Source organism: Emys orbicularis, chromosome 6 (genome assembly GCF_028017835.1).
Source record: "Emys orbicularis isolate rEmyOrb1 chromosome 6, rEmyOrb1.hap1, whole genome shotgun sequence".
In the NCBI taxonomy this organism is placed as follows: domain Eukaryota; kingdom Metazoa; phylum Chordata; order Testudines; family Emydidae; genus Emys; species Emys orbicularis.
The window spans coordinates 35701135-35723702 of NC_088688.1; the positions used below are offsets into that span (position 1 = coordinate 35701135).

The 22568-nt window shown below is 38.2% G+C and overlaps 1 protein-coding gene across 1 annotated transcript in view; it reads left to right on the forward strand.

Annotated features, from left to right (window-relative positions):
* The window catches only part of MAP3K1 (mitogen-activated protein kinase kinase kinase 1), a 98588-nt gene that overhangs the window by 26965 nt on the left and 49055 nt on the right, over window positions 1-22568 (forward strand). The window contains exons 5-6 of the mRNA XM_065406682.1: window positions 12025-12045; window positions 20197-20227. Coding sequence (XP_065262754.1) covers window positions 12025-12045; window positions 20197-20227 — 52 coding nt within the window. The remainder of the gene's footprint in view (window positions 1-12024; window positions 12046-20196; window positions 20228-22568) is intronic.

The window sequence follows — 22568 nt, forward strand, 5'->3', positions numbered from 1 at the left end:
TAAAAATGCATTTTGTAAGAGAGTTTTCTTAAGAAGTCATTTGTCCATAAAAAGGTAATGAGCTGTAAGTACCTGTGATAGATCAAGAAATATGCAGATTGAGTGCATGAATGGTATTTAAATACAATTAATTCTTGTTCTCACCTGTCATAGTGTCTGTCTTGTAGTCTTTCCTACTTTGGGGCTGCTGTCGCCAGGTGTCTTGTTTGCCTTTCTTTTCAGTTGTTTTTTTTGTAGCAGAAATCTGATTTAGTGTTGGTTTTATGTAATCTTTAAGGTAGAAAAAAGTGAAAAATCTTGTTCCTTCTCTTTATTTTCTAAAAGGCATGACGTGGTATTGAATCCTTCCTGCTGTGCTTCATTGGTTTTATTTTAAGCAAGTCAATGTCTGGGCTTTTAGGCATTTTAAAAAATTTAGATATAGTAATTGTCTAATCAAAAATAGGACCTTAAAATATCTGTTCTTCTGTAAAGGAAGTTTATTCTTAAACTACAGCCCAATTCACTGCTTATGAAAAGATGAACAGTAGCCAACCTTTGCTCTTCTCTGCTCCATGCTCTAATTGAATACTGCTAATGTAGTTTTGTTACATAATACTATATTCCAGTGTAGTGGTTGAATAGTTTTTATTTCAACAATTGTTTCATCATCCTGTTTTCTCTTGATGTTAATGGATAGAAACCAAATCCAAGTTTTAGAGCCTAAAGAAACTTCTCAGCAACCCTCTTCCATATTTTCTACATGTATATACCACAACTCTTGCTGTGTCATTCCTACATATTTCTTCCCTTCACAATTTCCTTCATGCAAAGTTTGTTGTTGTTTAGTTTTGAGTGGGACAGATTTTCAGCTGGCTTCCATTTTTGCACCCTCAAAGTGTGGACAATCTCTCTCTCTCTCTATTTATCTACATATATCTTAGTCATTGATATATCTCATATGCAGAAGAAATTGTATGCTAAGATAGCAGTGAAATTTTGAGCCCAAAGATGGAGGCTTAGTTAAGGCCGGACTGAAAATTTTGGTCCTGTATTTTAGATTCTTTCCAAATAAGAACTAGCATTTTATGTGAAGACAAGAATCATTAACTCTACATTTTTAAAATACTGAAAGCTGATTCAAGATTGGCTGTTGATTTTGGTTATATGAAGTAAGATATCTAAGAAAACATTTGTGCTCTTAAAATAGCCACTTTCATAAGGCTTAGCAGCAGTAACTTGGGAGCGGAAGGTTTGTTAGGGGGGGATGGGACTCCAAAACAGTAGGTTCATATGTTGTGCAAGATTTGCAACTTGCTGAAGTTGCTATTGCATAATAGAAGTGCTACAAAAGCAAAGGCATCAATGATAGCATAAGCAAATAAATTGGGAATCATCAAATCCATAACATGTAGATAAAAGGGAATGAGTGAGACAGGCCTCACCAAGTGTTATTGATATGCCAATATTTATATAGCAATAGAAACCATACAAAAGAAAACCTTGTGGTGAGCCAAATATTCAGTTTTCTACAAAACTGATGCAGCAACTTCAATGGGAGGAGAGAATTTAATCAATGGAAAATTATTTAAAATAACAGATATGGAGACGAGTAATGCATAGCACTCCTCTTCATCTTCAGAGTGCTTTGCCAACTTTAACTGCATAAACTCCCCATTGAAGAATGAATGAGCGTTGTCTTACAGAATGGGAAACTGAGGCAGAGGTGGTGACATGGCTAAGGCCACAGAGTATGTAAGCATCAGAACCAGGATTAGATCTTGAAATCCTGACTCCTAGGCCTTTGTTATAAGCACCAGACAATGCCTCTCCTCAGCACTAGTATCAGAAGATAAACTTCCTTTCTGTGACTTTTTTTGCTATCACTGCAGACTGGTGGTAATCTTTCCTCTCCACCTCACATAGGTAGGAACCAATAAGAACCAAACATTTTTGTCTCATATAGGCACTCTTACACTTAATAACTTGTTTTGCTGCATTTTTTGATAAACCAGATAGCTCCTGCATACAATATTTAATTTTCATTTTGATTCACGTTCACTGTATTTCACTTTTTACTGTTCCTGTTTTTTAATTTAATCCCTTGGTTATCTGTCGTGTACAATATTTAGAATATTGGAGTTTAAAAGAAAACCACCGTTCTTAGAAACCAGATCAATAGAAAAAGAAATAAATAGATCATTGTAGCCAAACTTTCAAACTTTATAAAGCACTTAATAAAATGGAAAATGCTTAAACCTGCTTTTTAAATCATTTTAAATTGATAGTTGGCACATTTTCCTTCTAGTAATACTTAACTGTTGTTTTTGAAGGTTTCCTGAAGTTGTGACAACTTATCACTCTTTTCCTGCTTATTCTATTTTCAATAATGCAAAAAGCTTAAGACCAGATTTCAACCAGAGTTGCCTAGAGTTTGGCTCCTAAGTCTATTTTTAGGCACCTACGTTTTCTAGCGCAGTTAAAGGGATAAGATGAACGGTTCCCAGAGGTAAAAGCCCTGGGATTTTGCTGATAGGCCTTGGGCTCATGGGATAGGGTCAGACCTTGTGACCCTTGCGGACCAAGGTTTACACTTTTTTCTGCACCCACTGTGCCCCTCCTTGTGGTAGGAGCCCTTTAGCCCACCCGTCCACGTACACACACACTGGAACCACTTACATACCTACTATATGAGAGTATGGTGATGGGCGGGTAGTGCGCCTCCTGTGGTTACATTTAATAAAAGTTGTGGCCTGTCACTTCAAAACTATCCATGTGTCTGTCCTCATTTTGCTGCTGTCTGCATCAAGCTTGTTATACTTCTCCTGTGTTTTTGCAGTGGGAGGGATGGTGATTACCAATCAGTGATCTATCAGGGTGCAGCTTGCCCTGTTCTTTGAATGGATTACATGACATTTGTGTGTGTGTGTGTGTGATTAACGTGTGGTTGTATGTGACTAAGAACCTTCCGTGGTTGCCAAAACTTTTCAAGCATTTGGTCTTTCCTAATAAAGCATGTAATTTAGTTTTGTTAGTACACACAGCATTAGACCTTTCAGGTACCAACAGAAGGCTTGTGACCTGCCCCTCTAACTTACTTTGCATAGCAGTACATCTTACAAAAACCTGTGTTTATTATTGCATTAAGCAAGCATGACATGATTTTGAATAGAAGTACAATTCAACCAATACTAGTGGGTTTAATACCTCATTAAAAACCATAAACTGGTGAATTAAAATGTTTTTGCTTTCAGAAATTGAACCCAACATTTTTAAAAGCACAGGACCATTTAATTTCCTTCTTTGTTTTAAAGAAACAGAATGGGTACTCATATTCAAGATTCAACGAACTCTTAAGGATCATAGGTTAGGGGTTTGTTACAGGAGTGGGTGGGTGAGATTCTGTGGCCTGCATTGTGCAGGAGGTCAGACTAGATCAGTGGTCCCCAACCTTTTTTGTCTGGCGGGCGCCAGACGACGAGCCACGGAGGACCGTGGCGGCGGACGAGCATCCGCCAAAATGCCGCCGACAAGCGGCAACATCAATAGGCGTCGCCGCCGAAATGCCGCTGACAAGCATCATCATCCAGAGGTGTTGCTGCCGAAATGCCACTGGAAATCGGTGGCATTTCAGCAGCGACGCCTCTGGATGACGCTGCTTGTCGGCGGCATTTTGGCGGATGCTTGTCTGCCGGCCAGTACGCGGGCGCACTTAGATGCCCCGGCGGGCATCATGGCGCCCACGGGCACCGCGTTGGGGACCCCTGGACTAGATGATCATAATGGTCCCTACCTTAAAGTCTATGAATCTGAGATTGGATGTCAAATGTGGAGAGCAAAACAAATGGGTCTGGGTTCCATTGAACTTCTGAACTCAGTCAAGCTTGTCATTTATAAACTCAGCGTCTTCAGTTTGTAATTGATAAACCACATTTGCTGGCTTTTGATAATTGTTCTCAGCTAGATCCATCATCCTACCTGGTATTGCAGTTAAGAATGAGGTGCCCACAAACATTATTTAATATTTAGGTTACTGGAGCACCCAGAGGCCTGCAGTCAGGATCAGTGCAAGGTGTAGTAAAAAACACTAAGACACAGTCCCTGCCCCAAAGAGCTTACAGTCTAAGAACCACCCTATGAAAGAAAGTTACGTAATCAACTCTTGAAAGACTAATGGTTAACTAAAATTATTTTCTATGTACTTTGAATGTAATTCAAAGCAGTGAAAATAACTGCTACTGGAATCAGTGACTTGAGGTCAATAGACCAAAATATGTACAGATGGATGTCAAGTGTAGATAGATGCTCATTTGGGTATATTAAGTACAAGATATCAGCTTTAACTCTGAAGTTGTTTTGTTTAAGCCAAACACAAACTTAAAAATTGATGAGTAGAAGAAATTTTTTAACAATGATTACTAAAGATGAGGCACTGCCAAATACTATTCTTTGTGATTTTTCTGCAATATTTTCTTAAAACCATAGAATTGAAGGAACTGGAGTGGACCTCAAATGGATAATGAAATCAACCAATAGACAGAGGATTTGATTATTCATAAAGGGAAGGGTGATTAAATTTAAACTCGAGTGTGCTTACTGTTCAGAAACTGATAATGTATCTGAGAGATTATTAGTATTAGGAAAAAACAACAAAAACTGAATTTCAAGCAGCTGAAGCTTGGGATTGCAAGAGTTACAGCCCAAATCCGTTTTCTATAGAATAGTTTTAATTGTTTACATTGTCTTCCCAAACTGAATTGGGAGGATGTCCTGGTATTATCAATGTAAACACAAACACACTCATTATTCTGGGGATAAGAGTTTTGTTGGCCTCTAAAGAGAAAGAGATAATGGAATGTGGGAAACAAGTCAGAGAGTTTTATCTTACATACTTTACAACAGTTTGGCAGCCTCATTTTCTTGTTTTGTTTTGTTTTCATGTATTTTTGAAATTTTCTGCTTCAACTGAAGGGAGAAAAAAGCTGAGACAATCATTTTTTCCTTGCAAACAGCTTGACAATTCTTAGTACATGAGCCAGTCACAGCAGAGAGAATCTTGTAACCAATCAGAGTAGGGAAACTTTGCATACTCACAGTATAGGTAAAAAAGAACTAACAGTAATTATGTAAATCAGACATCCACAACTAATGGGAGTGCAGGGAATTGTAAAACTATCATTATGCATCAGGAATTGTACAGTATACTTGCATCTATTTCAGCATAATCCTGAACAATACGGACAGATCATTGTCATGTCTAGCCTTGCATAGCTCATTTGAAGGCAGTGCTTTAGTCTCTTATGGCAGCTTGTTCCATTGCTTGCTAGTAGTCAGGGAGTTTACAGTCAAACTCAGGCATATACTTATATAGTACAAGTGACATTTATGAGGTTTGAATACTTTAACAAGCAGTTTAAATTGTTTTTATATTATTTTAGATTAAGAGAGAGAGTGATTTCAGGACAGAGAATGCATGGCGGTATCTGCTGCCTTTTGTCTTTTGGAAAAATCCTGATTTATAAATGGCCAGTCTCCCTTTGATGTTTCCTCATTCGTATTCCAAACCTTTTTTATTTTTGTTGCCTTTCTCTGGGCATTTTCGGTAGTGGTGTCCAGTAATAAATACACTACTTCAGTTTAGGCCTAAACAGTCCTGTGTTCAAGCAGAATTAATTTACTTGTGTCACTTGTGAGATTACTGTTAATACCCAATATAGCATTGGACTCTCTTGTGACACTGTTGCAAATTTTGGGCATAAAGTTAACAATACTTCTTTTATGCTAGAAACATAAAGTACTTTGACCACTATTTATGAACCTGGGCAAATGTGTATAATGATATAACCCTCTCTGCTTTTACTATAATGATCAGAGTATCCATCCAAGTAAAAAGAATTGTGTATGAAGATTTTTCGGTTGCCCTCATTGTTAAATATACATACACAATACATACCTCAGATATCTTAATAACCACAACATACAATTATATTGTGTTGTCCTTTAAAAGGAAGAAACAGACTACGCATATTTTTGTTTGATAAATTCTAATAAGATTTCTAGATAACTAGCATCATGATTTAATTTTTGTTGGCAGATCCTTCATGCATGAGATAGGTTGCATGCTGTGCTTTCTTTTTAGTCAGAATGTTGTTTTTAAGTTTACAGTAAATTCATATGAGGACATCTCTATTCTGAGTTATCAGGTTATATTGCATGTTGAGGCAGAATGTATGCTGCTATATAAACAAACAAATATTTTAATAATTTACTGTGTGGGTACTCAAATAGCATTTCTATTGTGCAATTTCAATCAGCTGGTTGCTGTATAAGTTAGTAGCTTTTTACTCTATATGTAATGCTCTTTTCTATTTCTTTCCTATCATTTTCCATTCCAGCTATACGTTGCATATCACAACAAAATGACACCGAAATTCTCTTCCACTGAATTGGCTTTCCAGAGAAAAATAGTATACAGCTTGCAAAACTGGAATACTAATTCCTTCAAAAATTACTGTGCACCCAAACTGTATCGCCCAATCAAATGTCATTCTGTTGACATACCACAGGCAATACATGAGTAGTCTCAAACTTGAGAAGTTACTTCTGGTTGTCAGAAGGAATCTTTGGTTAACCCCAGGCATTGTGTGTTCACACTCTCTCTCATCATCCTGGTTTTAGAGTACTTGGTACAAAAATTTCTTTCACTCTATGAATTTATATGGTACAGAGAGAAGAGGTGTTGCTCTTCAACCATGCCACCGCAAGCTGTAATCTTGAGACCTGTCTCAAACGAAGGTGGTTTAATATTTAGAATCATCTAAAGAGAAACTGGAGTGCTGCATGTAGTAGTGCGAGCAGTTTATTACGTATAGGCATATTAGAATGCTGCATATCTGTGTCTATCATCATGGCACAAAGATGCATGAAATAAATTAAACATACCGTACATTCCCATACCATATATACGGTGGGAAGAGCAATCCTTTTTATTATACTAGATTATATAATTATTGCACGGTAATCTACGTAATGAGTACTCAGAGCATAGAATGGGGTCTAATAGAGTTTACGTCTTTTCCTTTATAAAAATAATTTATACCATTCATGTAACAAACTGCAATTGCCCTCTGTATTGCCCTAACGTAATTTTAAAAAGTAATGGTCCATTTGAAAGTAATCACTTCATTAACAAAAGAAAAAGTATATGGTTAAAATAACACAAAAACATTACAATTATTTTACTGGCTGCTTGTAAAATTATTGTCAAGAGGTTATTTTGTCTATTTGTTCCATAGAAAGGAGAGCTTTTACTTCTCTTAGCCACTTTAAGAAGGCTGTATGAATATTGTACTGTTACGTTGCCTTTGAAAACAGCGGCTGCTTCTCGGTGCAGAGTGACTTTCTGTTTTCAGTATCTTTAGTATGGAAAGGATTCCACTCCTGAGCCATGAAGCTGTCTTTAACCTGTAGTAGTACATGTTTGTTGCTTCATTGTAATTGTATTACTCTTAAAATAAATTGTTACAACTCTCATTATTTGCTATTCCTGTGTTATGATTGTTGGGAAAGAACTGTGAGGCTTCTTAATGAATAGCTGCCTGTTTTCTGTTGAGGCCTAGGCGGAGAGAATCTTGTATTGTTTTTAATAGGTTGAGGAGATTTTAGATCTTCCACTAATTTTGACAAGACGTGAGTTTCCCTTCAGATATGGATGAAGCACCATTTTCATCTTGGTACTCAAACATACTGACACTTTCATCATCTATGTAGGGCCATCCATTTCAGTCCGCCTGTTCAGTGTCCAAATGTTTACTAATTTAAGACTCTTTTTGGTGACTCTGCAAGTCAGGAAATTGCAGGCTCTCTTGCTTGGGCTGAGTCAGAAACTGTGATGCTTAAAGCAGGAAGAATTGCTAAGATTCCTAATAATGTATTCCAAAACAGTATCTCATTATTTTTAGCTTCTGTTTTAGCTTTATCACTTTGTGAAGAAACTATTTTATTGATCTTCAAAGAATTTGGCAGTTTATAGCCCGTGTAGCATATTATAACATGACTATTCCATAATTTCTCCTGTACAGTAGTAGACTTGACTAGACCTTTATCTGTTTCAAGCAGTTCACTCTTTCCATTCTTTCTTCTGTTTAAGTAATGTATTTAGGTCAGTAAGCGTTTTTTCCTTTTGTTTCCTCTATTAAGCCAGGCCTCTAGGGAATTTTTGATGTGATCAGCTCTGCTATCCAATTCTTTTAATATTTGCAGCCTTGTTGCTTTTTGACCTATTTGATTCTCTTAGTCTTCCCTTACTTTTCCTTTAACTCCCTATGGTTGTGCTAGATTACCATGTGTTCTGAACTGAACAAGAAAAGTTGCTGTAGCAATGTAACAGAATACTGACAGAACTATGATGGGGAAAAGGGAGAGGAATTTGTCCTAATGGAATAGTTTCAAACCTCAGATTGTATATGTACCTCCAGAGCAAGAGTAAACAGAAACTGGTGTGATCCTGGCAAAATGAAAGATAGCTACAAACTCATGGTGAAAACACCTTTTGGACAGGAGCAGCCATGTCATAGGCCATGCCTGTATTCAAAGTTCCATGGGGTTAATTAAAACTGTGATTTTTAAACCACTTTAGTTAAATTGGCACAAACACTTGTGTGAACACACTTAATTCCATTTACACCAGAGTTGCACTATTTATAAGCCACACTACTGCAAGAGATGTTTCACATCAGTGCAGTTCACTTACAGCAGGGCTTTGCATCAGTGCAGCTATGCTAGTGTAGCTACACAAGTGAAAAAACTTTGGTGTCGAAAAGACTTCAATCTTTGCAGCTTGTGACCTGGCAGGTGTATTTGTGTAAGTGGTGAGACTTGCACAAGTCTGCACTACAGTTGAATATCCCATTTGAATGCACTTTAGGTTGGAATTTTTAAGGCAAACCAAAAATATAGCGTTCAGCCCCCCAAAATGAATGCAGTGTTACAGTTGAGAATTTAAAACTTGTTTTCTGATTGAGTTGATCTTATTTTCCTCTTATAGGAAAGTGTAACAGAATTTGTATTGACAATGCCAAAGTAGTAAGGCGGCCCACAATTACACCCATAATTTGATCACTGCATTTGAATGTGTTATCAGTGTATATTCATTGGAATGCATATGCCATATGTTTTTACTTCTGGGGGAAATCTGCACCACTGTGCATTTGCAGAATTCATGTGTCATGCAGAATTTTATATTTTTCCGCAGAAAACACATTTTCCCCCAGAAGTGCTGCAGTTCCGCCGTTTGCCCACCGGAGGCCACTATGGCGCTAGAACAGACAACAGCATGAATGCAGCAGGCTGTTCTGGTGCCACAGCGGCCTCTAGTGGGCAAAAGGAGGAACTGCAGCATATCTGGGGCAGAATGTATTTTCTGTGGGGGGAGAAAATTCTGTGTGTACAGTGGCACAGAATTTCCTCAGAAATAGAAGTTCATTACAGTACCTGGCCCGTGGAACCAAGTTAGGACAGAGTGGGGAAGATGGGGCTGCTGGGGGGGAGGGTGGGGGTGTCACAGACTGGGGTTCAGAATGGTTAGTGGGGGGGACAGGCTGGGGTGTGGGCTCAGGAGCTAATTGGGTGACAGTGTTGAGCCAAAGGCTGAATGGGAGCATGGGTGCATGGCCACATGGGGAGGGGGGCTGCAGGGACCCATTGGGATGGGGGAGTGTGGAGACAAGGGAAGATGTGCCTGACTGAATGGGAGAGGCTTGGTATCATCCACGGTCTGCATGGGGGAGGCTCCCCTACTCCCTAACAATCCTGCCCCTCCCCCCCAAAAAACCCCTGTTCCATATTTGTCCCACCCATGCCCTAAAACCCTCCAGGTTCACTCGAGGCTCCTTCCCTCTCCCTCAGCTCCTCCATTATCCCTGACACTCCGAAGCCTTTGCACAGCTTCTGACGGGTGCAGGAAATACAGTTATGTTTTACAATTTAAATGAATTATTCAGAGTTCTATATTAATATGCCTAGTAAGGAATCTATTTGTCAAAAAAAAAAAATTACCAGAATCTTTTTTTGGTTTGTATTGTTACAGATATACTTGCTGACAGATATTTTGAAATTTACCAAAATAATTGAAACTGGCATGATTATATTATGTTTGACAAAATATGCAGAATTTTGCAGCATTTTAAAATATTGTGTGCAGAATTTTTAATTTTTTTGGCACAGAATTCCCCCAGGAATATGCTTTGCCCTGTTGGTGGCTGAAAATGTGTTAAGGAAAATAAAGTAATATACATGCACAGTACACATTTTTCACAACACCTAACCATTTCTAAACCCAAGCTTCTTCAAATGTGACAAAGGGACCTGTTCACATTAATGAGTTACCATTGTGGAAAAGTCTGATGTTTCTTACTCTCATGTAAAAAATGATCAAATGCAACTGTACCATATCTTACTCTCCCTCACACACTAATCTTTGGGATAAAAATGCCAGGAAAACTTCAGTTCAGTTGGCAACTTTTTCAGAATGTTATGTCTCAAAACATGGCTCCTCAAAAGATCATCTTCATTCAAAACCTAGCATTGCTAAAGATACACTATAATACGAAGATCATCATCAAAAATAAAATGTTATGTGACAATAAAGTATCATTCAGGGAATGAGGCTTTAGTGGCTGAATGGCTCTCTTCTACAAATTTTAAAAATATCTTATTGTTACATTTAAAAGTTTACCAATTTAAGGGATCTGTTTTTAGATCACTGGATATGCAGCACTCCTAGTAATGTCAACTGGAGTTTTCAATGTGTGGTGGTGGGAAAATGTTCCCCTTATGTAGTTTGAGTACAGTTTTATTTGTTAGAATCTCTGGCCCAAGATTATCTGAGCATCCAAAATGGATACTTGGTTTTCTTATTAAACCATTACGCTATTTAACTGTTATAACAGTCTCATAGCATGGCAGTGTTAGCATGTAATCAAGAAGGACATGTGATTTTTTTTTTTATGTGACGTTGACAATGATCTTTTTACCAAAATTATTTATAGCATGTCACTAGGAAAGCAAAGCAATTGAAGCTCTCTACTTACTGGCTGCCACAAATTTCTCTATAGTACTATTGAAATATATAAAAGGTACAGTTCAAAAATCTTTCTACACCGCTACCTCGATATAACACGACCCGATATAACACGAATTCGGATATAACGCGGTAAAGCAGTGCTCCGGGAGGCAGGGGCTGCACACTCCGGTGGATCAAAGCAAGTTCAATATAACGCGGTTTCACCTATAACGCAGTAAGATTTTTTGGCTCCCAAGGATAGCGTTATATCGAGGTAGAGGTGTATATTCAAGTGCACTTGAAGAATAGCAGCTATAAGGGATAAACAGTCCAAGAGATATACTTGTTCACCAGGCATCCTCCTAAAAACACATTTCTGCCATGTCTCTTACGATAATTACAATGGAGAAAACCTGAAACAATTTAAAAAAAAATTATAATGGAACTGTCAAGACATGTCGGTGCATTGCTGAGTAACATTTTGATCTTATTGTATCCTTTGCCTTTCCTCTTCTCTCCCCTCCTGTTTTTGATTTTATTTATTGATTTTTGTGTCCCTGTCCCTCATTTGTTGCCCTGTGTGAATTAGATCATAAACTGTTTCAGGGAAAGGACTGTTCATTTATTTGTTTCTATGAAGTGTCTACATATTTTTGGGGTGCAAAAATGAATGAATAATCTCAGCTCTGACTTTAAAAATCCTCTTTTATAAAATCTTCTTTGGTTAGCTCTGTCTTTGTTCAGCAATGCTATATACAAGATAACTGACATCTTTCCATCACGAGAGTAGCATGGATTATTTTCTAACTTCATATTTTGAAGTCTTTCATGGAGCTAAGGGCTAAATGGCACACTGGGGCACCTAATGGAGTTTCCTCTCCTGTGGAGTTTCCTGTACATTCTGTGGTCATGGGTGGGGTCTGCACACAAACCCAGCAGATACCCCAAGATCCTGCAGGGTCGCAGAACCATCCATGTGGAAGCTCTGTGAATCCACAGCAGCTGTAGTCCCCTGCTGCTCTGACTCTGCTCCAACTGCTCCCTGCTGGCAGGGCTTCATTGGAGCCACGCTGTTGGAATTTTTGGCCACAGCTGTCCCCAAAGGAGCCTTTGGCTTAAAAAAGGGTGTTTTCCCACCATGGATGGGAAGTAGTGGAAATGTAATTAATTTCTGAAGGATCTCTGCTGGAGAGAGCAATGAGAAAGCAATGTTGTCCCCACAATCTAGCCTGCCCACCACGTACCCCATCCTCCAGTCCAACAGAAGCAAGTGATGTCCCTGTCCTCTTCAGTATGGGGAAGGGGAAAACTATGGGCTCTTCATGTGTACCAAAAAATCACGGATCTTTTCCAAAACTGTTAACAGAGCGCACAGTGAACGTGTTCCATTTGAGACACTCTTTACATTTCAACTTCCTTTATTTTCTTTGGTGCAAATGGAATTGGAATATGGCTATTATTGCTTGTGAGACTGTCTATAAAATACCTGGCAGGAATAATTCACTATGTAACTCTTCATTTGAGAGGGATATACTATGCTTTGTATATTGGTGGCCTTAAAATATAAACCTTATTACATACCTCTGCAGAGCTGTATGTTCCATTTGCATTGTGACCTGTATTTTAACAGCTTTTGCATTATATTCATATATTATGTTGCAAAGTAAACTAATGATTTAAAGAATTTCAAAGTCTTCTGTGGTCATGTATTTCTGAAATACATGAAATGATTAATTTGTGGTAAAATTCTTACTTCTGTGAAGCAAATACTTATTTTCTGACTTGTAAAACTTAACCAGGACTGTGTTTTAAATACTTGGACGTGCAGGACCTACCCAACGTATACTAACTCAGTGACTAAGCCTGCTTACTAGACTGAAATAGGCCAGTGTCTCAACCTGCATGCTGTCATCCTGTCTCCCGCTAACTGCTCTCTGCATCCCAATTAATACTGCTCCCTCCACACACTCACCAAATGTATCAATGTCTCCTTCTACGTAACCCAAAAATGGAGGAATACTCCTGCTGTCCCCACAATAAATCAGACTATGTTGGCATGCACACAATCCTCTGCAGGGAGGTTGGGACAGCTGAGATTTCCTTCATCCTAAACCAGACTGTGGCTTGAGGAGCTGGGAAGGCTCTAATTATCCAGAAGACCAGTGGTGGCAGTCTCCCTGCCTGTCTCCCCAGTGGATGGCTCTTGTATGTGAGGCCTACACCAACTCCACCCCACCACCAAGAGGGCTCTATGTGTGAGAGTGAGGCATGTTTTCCTGCCACTGTATCCAAGACTGACAGGGACTCCCAAACACATACAGAGCCTTCTGCTGGGAGGGTTGGGCTTGTCCCAGGCCCCTCTAGCGTATGTAGCTTAGAACAAATAATTTAAATATAAAATTAGTGATAAACTACCTTTCATTTAGTTCATCTAAATTATAGGAAGAAAAAATAAAAAAAATGTTAAAATACTGATTTGCAAAGCTACTACCCTCTACTCATTCATATAGCTTCTTAAGGCTCACTTCTGGCATACCAACAAGAAATTAGCCCATCAGTAGTGGCCAGGTGAGGTGTGAATTGGCTGTACACTTCGTAAACACTCCGTTCCTCCACACTCTAAAAAGTAACGCCTTCATATTTTTCTTCTACCTCTGATAGCAGTAGCTGTGATTGCTGGAGTTATCCTGGGGCTGGGAACATGAAGAGGTTCCTGTTCCTCAGAAACTGCAACATAGTTCTTTATCCAGCTGCTAGGAGAGTAAATTGTCTGTCAGTTCTCAAATCTTTGTACATTCATTGCCATGTTGTGGCTGACTCAGGTGATCAGAGTTTATACGTGCACATTCACACACTAAAACAGATATTGCATATGCCTATTGCATTCATGAATATCTACTCACTGAACTAAAAGCACCCAGTGTGTCATTCCATTTATATTTGAAAACATTCATATAAACACACAGTACTTGTATCACATTTTTTCTTTTAACCACAAAACTTAAATGCTTAAAGTTCATAGAATCATAGATTATTAGGGTTGGAAGGGACCTCAGGAGATCATCTAGTCCAACCCCCTGCTCAAAGCAGGATCAATCCCCAACTAAATCCCCAAATGGCCCCCTCAAGGATTAAACTCACAACCCTGGGTTTAGCAGGCCAATGCTCAAACCACTGCGCTATCCCTCCCCCCCACTAAGTTGTTAATGCAGTGTTTATAATAGAGAGTGTCCCCAGTGAACAAGTCAGGAAATTTAAAGTTCCCACAGCAGCCACAATTTGTATTACTAAATATGGTGTTAACTTTAATGCCTTCACAGCATTTGGAATATTTCAAAATTTAAATATGACAGGGACCAAATTATAACAGCTGTGAGACCTATGACTTTGAATGGCTGGCTTATATGTAAAATCTCCACCATAACATTTAATATAGTTTACTTGCATTTAGATTCACAACCTTGAAAAGATGACTTCAGGGTTTCTATAGCCTTTGACCTTTTTAGCCTTATAGGGTTAGTCCTTAATTTCACTTTGATTTTTGTAGTTTATGTGACAATCTAGCAAACTAAAAATAAACTTTAAAATTAAATGGCAAGTTTAATTTTTGTATCATCCCCTAAGCTATTTTTTAGAGTTGATCTTTGAATTGGACTTCCATGTTTGCCAGTGCAGTATATGACCTTCAGTTTGACAGCATCTTGTAAAAACCTATTTTAGTAAGAGAAACTCCAAACTCTGCAAGGAATTTCACCCTGGGATTCAATTCAGCTTATTTTAAAGACCACATTATAGTGTTACAGTAATTGGACACCTCTGTCACATACTGCAAGTAGTTTGGAAACTTTTAGAACTTTCTTGCAGCCTGTAGTAATCTGTGAGCTAACTTGTGTGCAAGGGAAGACAGCTTTTCTGATTCGTTGCTTTAGGATCAAATTAGGTGTAAACAGGTGCGTTACTATTGGTGTATATAGGAGTTGTACCTTTTTTCCTCCAGGGCTGACGTTGGCCCACGGTGAATTCAGCCCCCATCATGGGGGCTATCTGTACTGATGTTTTTCTTACCTGCATAGATATCTAACTTCATCAGATTTATTTGATCTGAACATAGGTTTTTAAAAGAAAGATGTGTTTTTAGTTTTCCTTATGCTAACCATTGCAAAAGTCTAATACTATTATTTCCTATTGACTGTATTGGTAAAATTCAAATGAGAATTTGTTATGTTGGATGAGTGAACATAACTGTGATACATAGAAGACAGATTGACCCAGTTTAAAAAAAATTATACTTAAAACTAGGGAAGGCTTTTTTTTTTAACACCATACCTTATTAAACCAATAAGTTAATTATCTAATTTACTTCACCTTTTTTTATGCTGTTTCCACTTCCTTTAACTTGAGCATTGAAAATAGACTTTTCAGTTTCACTTTTTTTCGAATTTGAAAAGACAGATGGAAATAATTCAATTGAATGTAGTGTTTTCTTTTTAAAAAATAAACTAAAAAGGTAAAATTATGTATCTTGGGCATAAATCAGGCTTTTATATTAAGAATTTTTTCAAAAGTATATGCAGGGCCTTTTAGTTAATATTCATGCAGATTTATTTCATTAAGTTTGTTTAATTTGAACATTGTCTTCAGAAGTGTTAATGCAAAATAAGTTTACTTTAGACTGAACTACTCAGTGAACAATCTTTAATGCACTGTTAAATTAAGGGTCCAGATGGAAAGAAAATTGTGTTTAACAACAAGTGGCTGTTGGATACATACTTAGGAGTAAATGATCCATTACTTTTCTTTTTCCTTGTGTTCCTCATGCACAGCAAATTGAACAATTTCCATACAAGTCTTAAAGTAGAAAGGTGACATTGTTGAACAGAATATGCCTACCCATCTTTAGTCCAGCTATACACAGAACATGAATGACAATGTTGATCATGAATAAGTAATGTATTTGGATGTAATGTGAGACTTGAGAAATCTTTCTTCCTTTCAAATGATTTAAACTTGGTAAGATTGACATTGGTTGACCTGTAGCAGTGTATGCCCAGGGAGGTTTAATAGTCAAATGTATACATTAAGCAGCATTCATTCTGACTATGGATGTGGTATAACATCCAGTATCTTTCAGCCAAAGGCAGGCTCTCTGGCTTGTGAAACTTGGTAGAAGTATGAAGACGGTGCCACATACATGGGCAGAAAGATGAAGTATAATTGTTTTTTAAATGTTGCAAAGTATCTGAAATAATTTAATGTATTGATGATGGGGGAAAAAAAATTGAGAGTGCTTATATATACTTTTTCTTTACCATGACCTCCACGGACAAACTGGAATTTTTGTGGTTCATATTAGTTTTCCCTTTAAGAGATAAGATAATTTCGGTATAAATTTCATTTCATAAACCAAGGTAACAAATATGAAACTCAGATTCAAAGCAATAGGATTTTTGTTTATTTTGTTTGTATGTATGTCTGTAAGTACAAGAATAATCAGAGGTAACATTTATACTTTTCAAGACCCCCCCCCCCCAATTCTGTCTGGCATGTTACTTGTTTAAATAGATTTAAGAATAAATGTTATCATTCTTTCCTCTGATTCAGACTGTCACCAGTGTAGACTAATGTGTTCTCAGTCTGTGGCCTGTTAATCTATCATTATAGCTTTGCCTATTTAGATCAGTCTAGGTGTTAGCTTCCCAGTATTGTTCAGCCCATTTCTTTGCTTTTCATCATACATTTTTAGCCATTTTTTTTATTTTGTTTTGTGGCTTCAGGGAAATAATGGAGTCAAAATTAAGAAGTATTAAGAGGCGCAGTTGAAGTGGAGGCATTGTGTATTTCTTGCCACAGTGGAGGAATATCTCTAATATGGAACATCTCTTGTGTTCAGAACAATGGCAATTGGGCCATATATGTTCACAGTTGAAGCTGTGGGGGGAAAAAAAGTCTGTACAACCAGAGAGTACCTTCAGTTGGATCTTTTGGCAGTAGACCTTTTCTTGTTCAATGAGGTTTAAAAATGCTTAAGTAGATATGAACAAAATGCAGCCACAGTAGCCAGTCAGCTAGTTAGTTTCTAAAGAACGAACTTTGTGCTAGGAAGCATCATTAACAGAAAGGTGGACACTGATAATGGAATACTAATTATCTTATTACTCTATATCAATGGGAAAAAAGAAACCTTTTAAAAATTTAGGTAGCTTTGAGTAACCTTATTTCAATGCACTGAAAAAGCAAAATTCCCCATTACATAGAACTGTAGAACAATGTTATCCTGAGGGTGGGTAAATTTATATTCTTTTTAAGTATGTAGTATTTTATATAATACCTCATCTCTTAAATCTGTATTGTGAATAATTACTTTGGGGAATTGTTTGATCCTCTTGTTTCTATCTTGCATATGCACACAACTGAATGAATGATGACTTGAGACAAAATTTTTGCTTTGAATAGATTTCAGTTTTTGTCCTATTTGACCACTCTCCCTTTAGATAGAATTGATCTTAACATATAACTTGATCTTGTTAGTGGACTTAATGTTACAATATTTGATCACTTTTTTGGTATAATGCACAGTGCTTTCATTTTGTTTTTATAAAATTCAGTAAAAGGCAACTCAGTTTCCAAAGATAAATTAGAACAGTTTTGTGCTTAAAGTGATGTTAGATTTTCTTTGTCTAGTTTTTCTTCTCCCTTAGATTGGCCAAGTGTGACTCGAATGTGCAGAGTGCATAAATATTTTGATTGGCTGTGAGCCTTAAGAAAATGCAATTCACTTTTTTTTAATGAAACCTGAGAAGCTAGGATGCCTCTTGATGTGTTATATCTGAATGCTTGTGTATTAGGGAGCCCAAAGATTGGAATAGCTCATATTCTTCTTGGAGGTAGGGAATATTCAAGTAGAGAGGGAGATTTTATTTTATTTCACAGCACCGAAAAGTGTGTGAGGCACCTCTCAGTTCAAATAAGACAATATTGTCCCAATCCCACAGAGCTTCCAATTAAATTTCAGACTTGATGTACAGAGTGAGCTACAAAAGAGTGGACAGAGGGAGTTTGGAAAATAAGATTATGGAGTCAGCAGAAGCAAGAATACAGTACTGCCTCTTGGACTAAAACGGGTCCAATTTCTAAAACTCTGAAGAAATTTCCACTATTCTCTTCGGATCTGCAGACCTCAACTGATGCATCCACCTGAACTAAGCTTAGTCTTCAGGGACATTACAGGAGTAGTTAATGATTTAGTTTCCTATCTCTAAATTTATGGGCTCTAACAGTCTGGATTGGCTGCATTCCATTTCTTGGAAGTAAACTTTACCTGGTAATTCAGGCTGTCTGATTTTGAGCTGCTATTTCAAAGACCCGCCCATGATTATGTTCAGTATGAAGGGGTTGTGGGAATGCTTCTGTTTTTGAGTCTTTTAAATGTGCTCTTGGGACTTCAGAATTGAGAATGAATAGGTCAGGTATGATTGAAAGAAAAATTGGCACCAAAATTCTTAAATTATGGCTGATGTCTCTGCCTGATTAGCAGCACACAGGGATGTCAGGAACCCTCAATCTGGATGTTGAAAGTCCAAATCTCAAAATGCAAATGATCAAGTAAAACACTTCTAATAACCATCAAGTGGTATATGGATCAAGAATATTTCTCTATTAATAGATCTGTGTTTCAATTAAATGTTTAAAGAGTGCATATCCTAGGGGTGAGCAAATGAATCACAAGGATTTGGTATAATATCTAGGACATAATGAACCCAATAAATATCAGACTTGGTATTGCAAAGTCAAGAAGCATTGTACTCTGGAGAAAGGATTTATACTTTGGAAATAAGTTAAAGTGGTACACACAATGATTTGAAAAACACTGGCTAACCAAATAGAATTTTTACCCTTTACTCTATCAGTCAGGGTTTATTGTCCTATTACATGCATCCGACATGCATCCGACAAAGTGGGCATTCACCCACGAAAGCTTATGCTCCAATACATCTGTTAGTCTTAAAGGTGCCACAGGACTCTCTGTTGCTTTTTACAGATCCAGACTATCACGGCTACCCCTCTGATACTTGTCCTATTACAAAATCTCAGGTGTTTCCATGGGGTGAAACTAAATAAGAGGCAATGACTGATGTAGTATTTGACTTGCTAACTCCTTTGCCCCAGTGGACTAGAACCACCAACATGAAGTGCTTATAAATATCTCCACTTCCTACCACTGTGTAGTCTGAAATTGAAAACAGTTGGAGAGGAAGAAAAGTACAGTACTGGTGACAATATAATTCAGACTTGTCTGATTATCTGTCTTTGGTCTGATTATCTGAGTGTGAAGACAAGTAGATATTCTTTGTAAGTCTCATGTTACTACCATGAGCAGTATGACGTTCTATGAAGAGACAAGATGGGAAAATCAAGAAGATGCTGCTGGAATATTTTGACTATCTACAAAAGAGATGGAGACAGTTTGGGGAAGAAGAATGTTAGGCTTGCGTTCAAAGACGACAGGAGGAAGTAGTAGCTGGATATGAGAAGTTAAGAATGGAGAAGATGCCAATAATGGTATAACAATGAACAGTGGCAAATTGACCTATGTGACTTCACCAACAGTCATGGTTGAAGTTGTTACTTGAACTAGTAACTTCTAATATTCACAATTGGTATTTTATAATTAAAATTTGAGGTCTCAAAGATGCCATTTCAATAATCCATTGTGTGGTGGAATGATGCTGTGTGAATTTGAGAGTTTACATTGAAATATTGGTTGCTTATTGAGTGATTGAACATATTACATAAATTTACTATCTGCACTTTGCAACATTCTGCATCCTGTCGAAATAGCAACTATTTTTTTAGAGAAAGATCTGACACCACATGACTGCCTAGCCCAAGTGGCTTACAATGCAGGTATAATACAACAGATGGATAAGATAGTACATAGAGACAGTACAAGGAAACAATGAGACAATATTTGTCAGCATGATAGGCAGTGGTCTTAGCACACTAACAGTCTCACTGTAGAGTTTTATGTAGATGTCACGGCAAAGGAGAGTTTTGAGGAGTTTGAAGGTGGATGATGAGGTAACTTACGTCCCTCAGCCCGCACCACTTCCAGCAGCTCCCATTGGCCTGGAACAGCGAACCGCGGCCACTGGGAGCCGCGATCGGCCGAATCTGCGGACGCGGCAGGTAAACAAACCGGCCTGGCCCGCCAGGGGCTTTCCCTGCACAAGCGGCGGAACAAGTTTGGGAACCACTGGCCTAGAGGCTCCAGCTGATTTGGGGCTCCACCGCGCTAGGCGTTATACAAACACGTGGTTCCTATGCTGGAGGGTTTAAATAATGTTGTGATGGGAGGCACAGAATGAGTTTAGGTAGAACATATAGACTGTACATAGTTTTTATAAAATTAGCAAAATAAGTTCTAAGGGTATGTCTACACCCAGCCGCTAGTTCGGCGGCTGGGAATCGAAGTTCTGGGTTCGACTTATCGCGTCTTGTCTGGACGCGATAAGTCGAACCAGGAAGTGATCGCCGTCGACTGCGGTACTCCAGCTAGACGAGAGGAGTACCGCGGCGTCGACGGGGGAACCGCGGCGTCGACGGGGGAGCCTGCCTGCCGCGTGTGGACCGAGGTAAGTTCGAACTAAGGTACTTCGAACTTCAGCTACGTTATTCACGTAGCTGAAGTTGCGTACCTTAGTTCGAATTGGGGGGTAAGTGTAGACCAAGCCTAAGAATAAGTGGAGAAATGTTTTTGATTACCAAATAGAATGAGCATCCACTAAACAAAGTGCCACTACCTCGAAGTTAATGGACGTTTAGTATGAAGTTCTGTGTAGATATCGTTCCCATGCAACATTGTGGCCCATTAAATTACTGCAACAAGCAGTGCTGAAGAAATCACAAGGGGGAAAGCAATTTAGAACACCATTTGGAGTTGTTAAATAAAGAATTATTGGCAGAAAATAAACATACCCAAAACACCACTGGAATGAGAATTTTAAGTCCTCTCCACATGAAGTAATCTTTGAAACAAACCATACACAAATAGCACATGCAAAATCACAAAGGCTTGTACAAAGTTATTTCTAGCAAGGAAACAAAATATAGTAAAAAAGCATGGAAGTCGGTTGATTATGCAATAAATGGCATCTAGTGGAAATGGAGTTCTGGACTTTTTTCAAAACAAATTGGAAATCTTTAAAGCTATATGGACGCTACAGAAGGACAGTAGACAGAACAATTTTCTTTTAATATTTTAAAAAGATAATTTCTGAGTGGCAAGTGTCCACAGAATAAAGTGGAGATTTAACTTCATTGTACTAAGCATTGTACAAACAGAATCCTCTGTCAGACCTGATCGTTTCTAAATTTAGAGTAGCAGAGACCTGCTATGTTCAGCCCTATTCCTTAAAGACTTAGGCACATTCTTAATTTTATGTACTATGAGTCAATGGGACTACTCACAGGCATAAAGTTAAGCATGTGTGTAAGTCTATACGGGATCAGTGTTTTACTGATCCCAAAGCTTCCAGGGCATGGATATAAAAAAGCCCGTTACTGAGCAAACATCTAATTCGGGGGGGCGGGAGCAGACAGAGCCCCCTAGAGCCACTAATTGTGGCCATACGCTTGTGGTGGGGCCAGGACAAAAGGATGGTAGATGCTTCATTGATTGTGCATGCTCCACTATGAATGGAGCATGCACCCTATCTACGGTACACTATCAAAATGAAGCCATAGGCACAAGCAACTGCTGCCAGCTAAACTCCATGCACCTCCATCAAGAATAGAATTGAGGATTTTCATTTTCAAGAATAGACCTCCGTTATTTGTTAAACACAGTGTACTCCATTCTGTACAAAACACAAAAGATATCCAATGAAACAAATAAGAGTCTGTTTTGCAAAAGCTATACTCCAATTCAACAAAGCAAGTTGCTGCTGCGTAAATTTAATCTGAATACATGTTAGAGGCAAGGTAAATATAGCTCAATTTCTGGGCTAATAGTGAGAACAGATTTGTTTGCAGGGGGAACTGAGGGTGGAGATTGGTGCGGGGTGAAAGGGGGAAGATGGTGTGACATGATACACTCTGAAGAGAGAGGCCAGAAAAAATGTGAATGCCATCAAGAATTTCAAGAGTGCCTGGCTAAAAATGATGATTATGGTTTCAGCTGATAGGCTGACTCCTAAATCAGAGAGCTAATTTTATCCAGAGTGTGTTGAGAAGGTGAATGGCCCCAAAATACTGCCTGATAAAGACTGACTCTTTAGTGAGGCAACCTAAAATCAAAATGGTTGTAAAAAGCCCAAACAACCAAAACAGAATATGCGGATGAACTAGAATCTGCTGAGCATATAGTCTACTATTGATTCAGGGTATGATTTCTCCTGTGCCTCCTACATGTGTTCCTGGCCCTGAAATAAATATATATTTTGTACTCTTATCCTGCTTATGCTTCTGTGTACTTTACAACTTCCAGTATGTAATATGTGTACTGTCCCTGCAGTATACTCCTCAAATG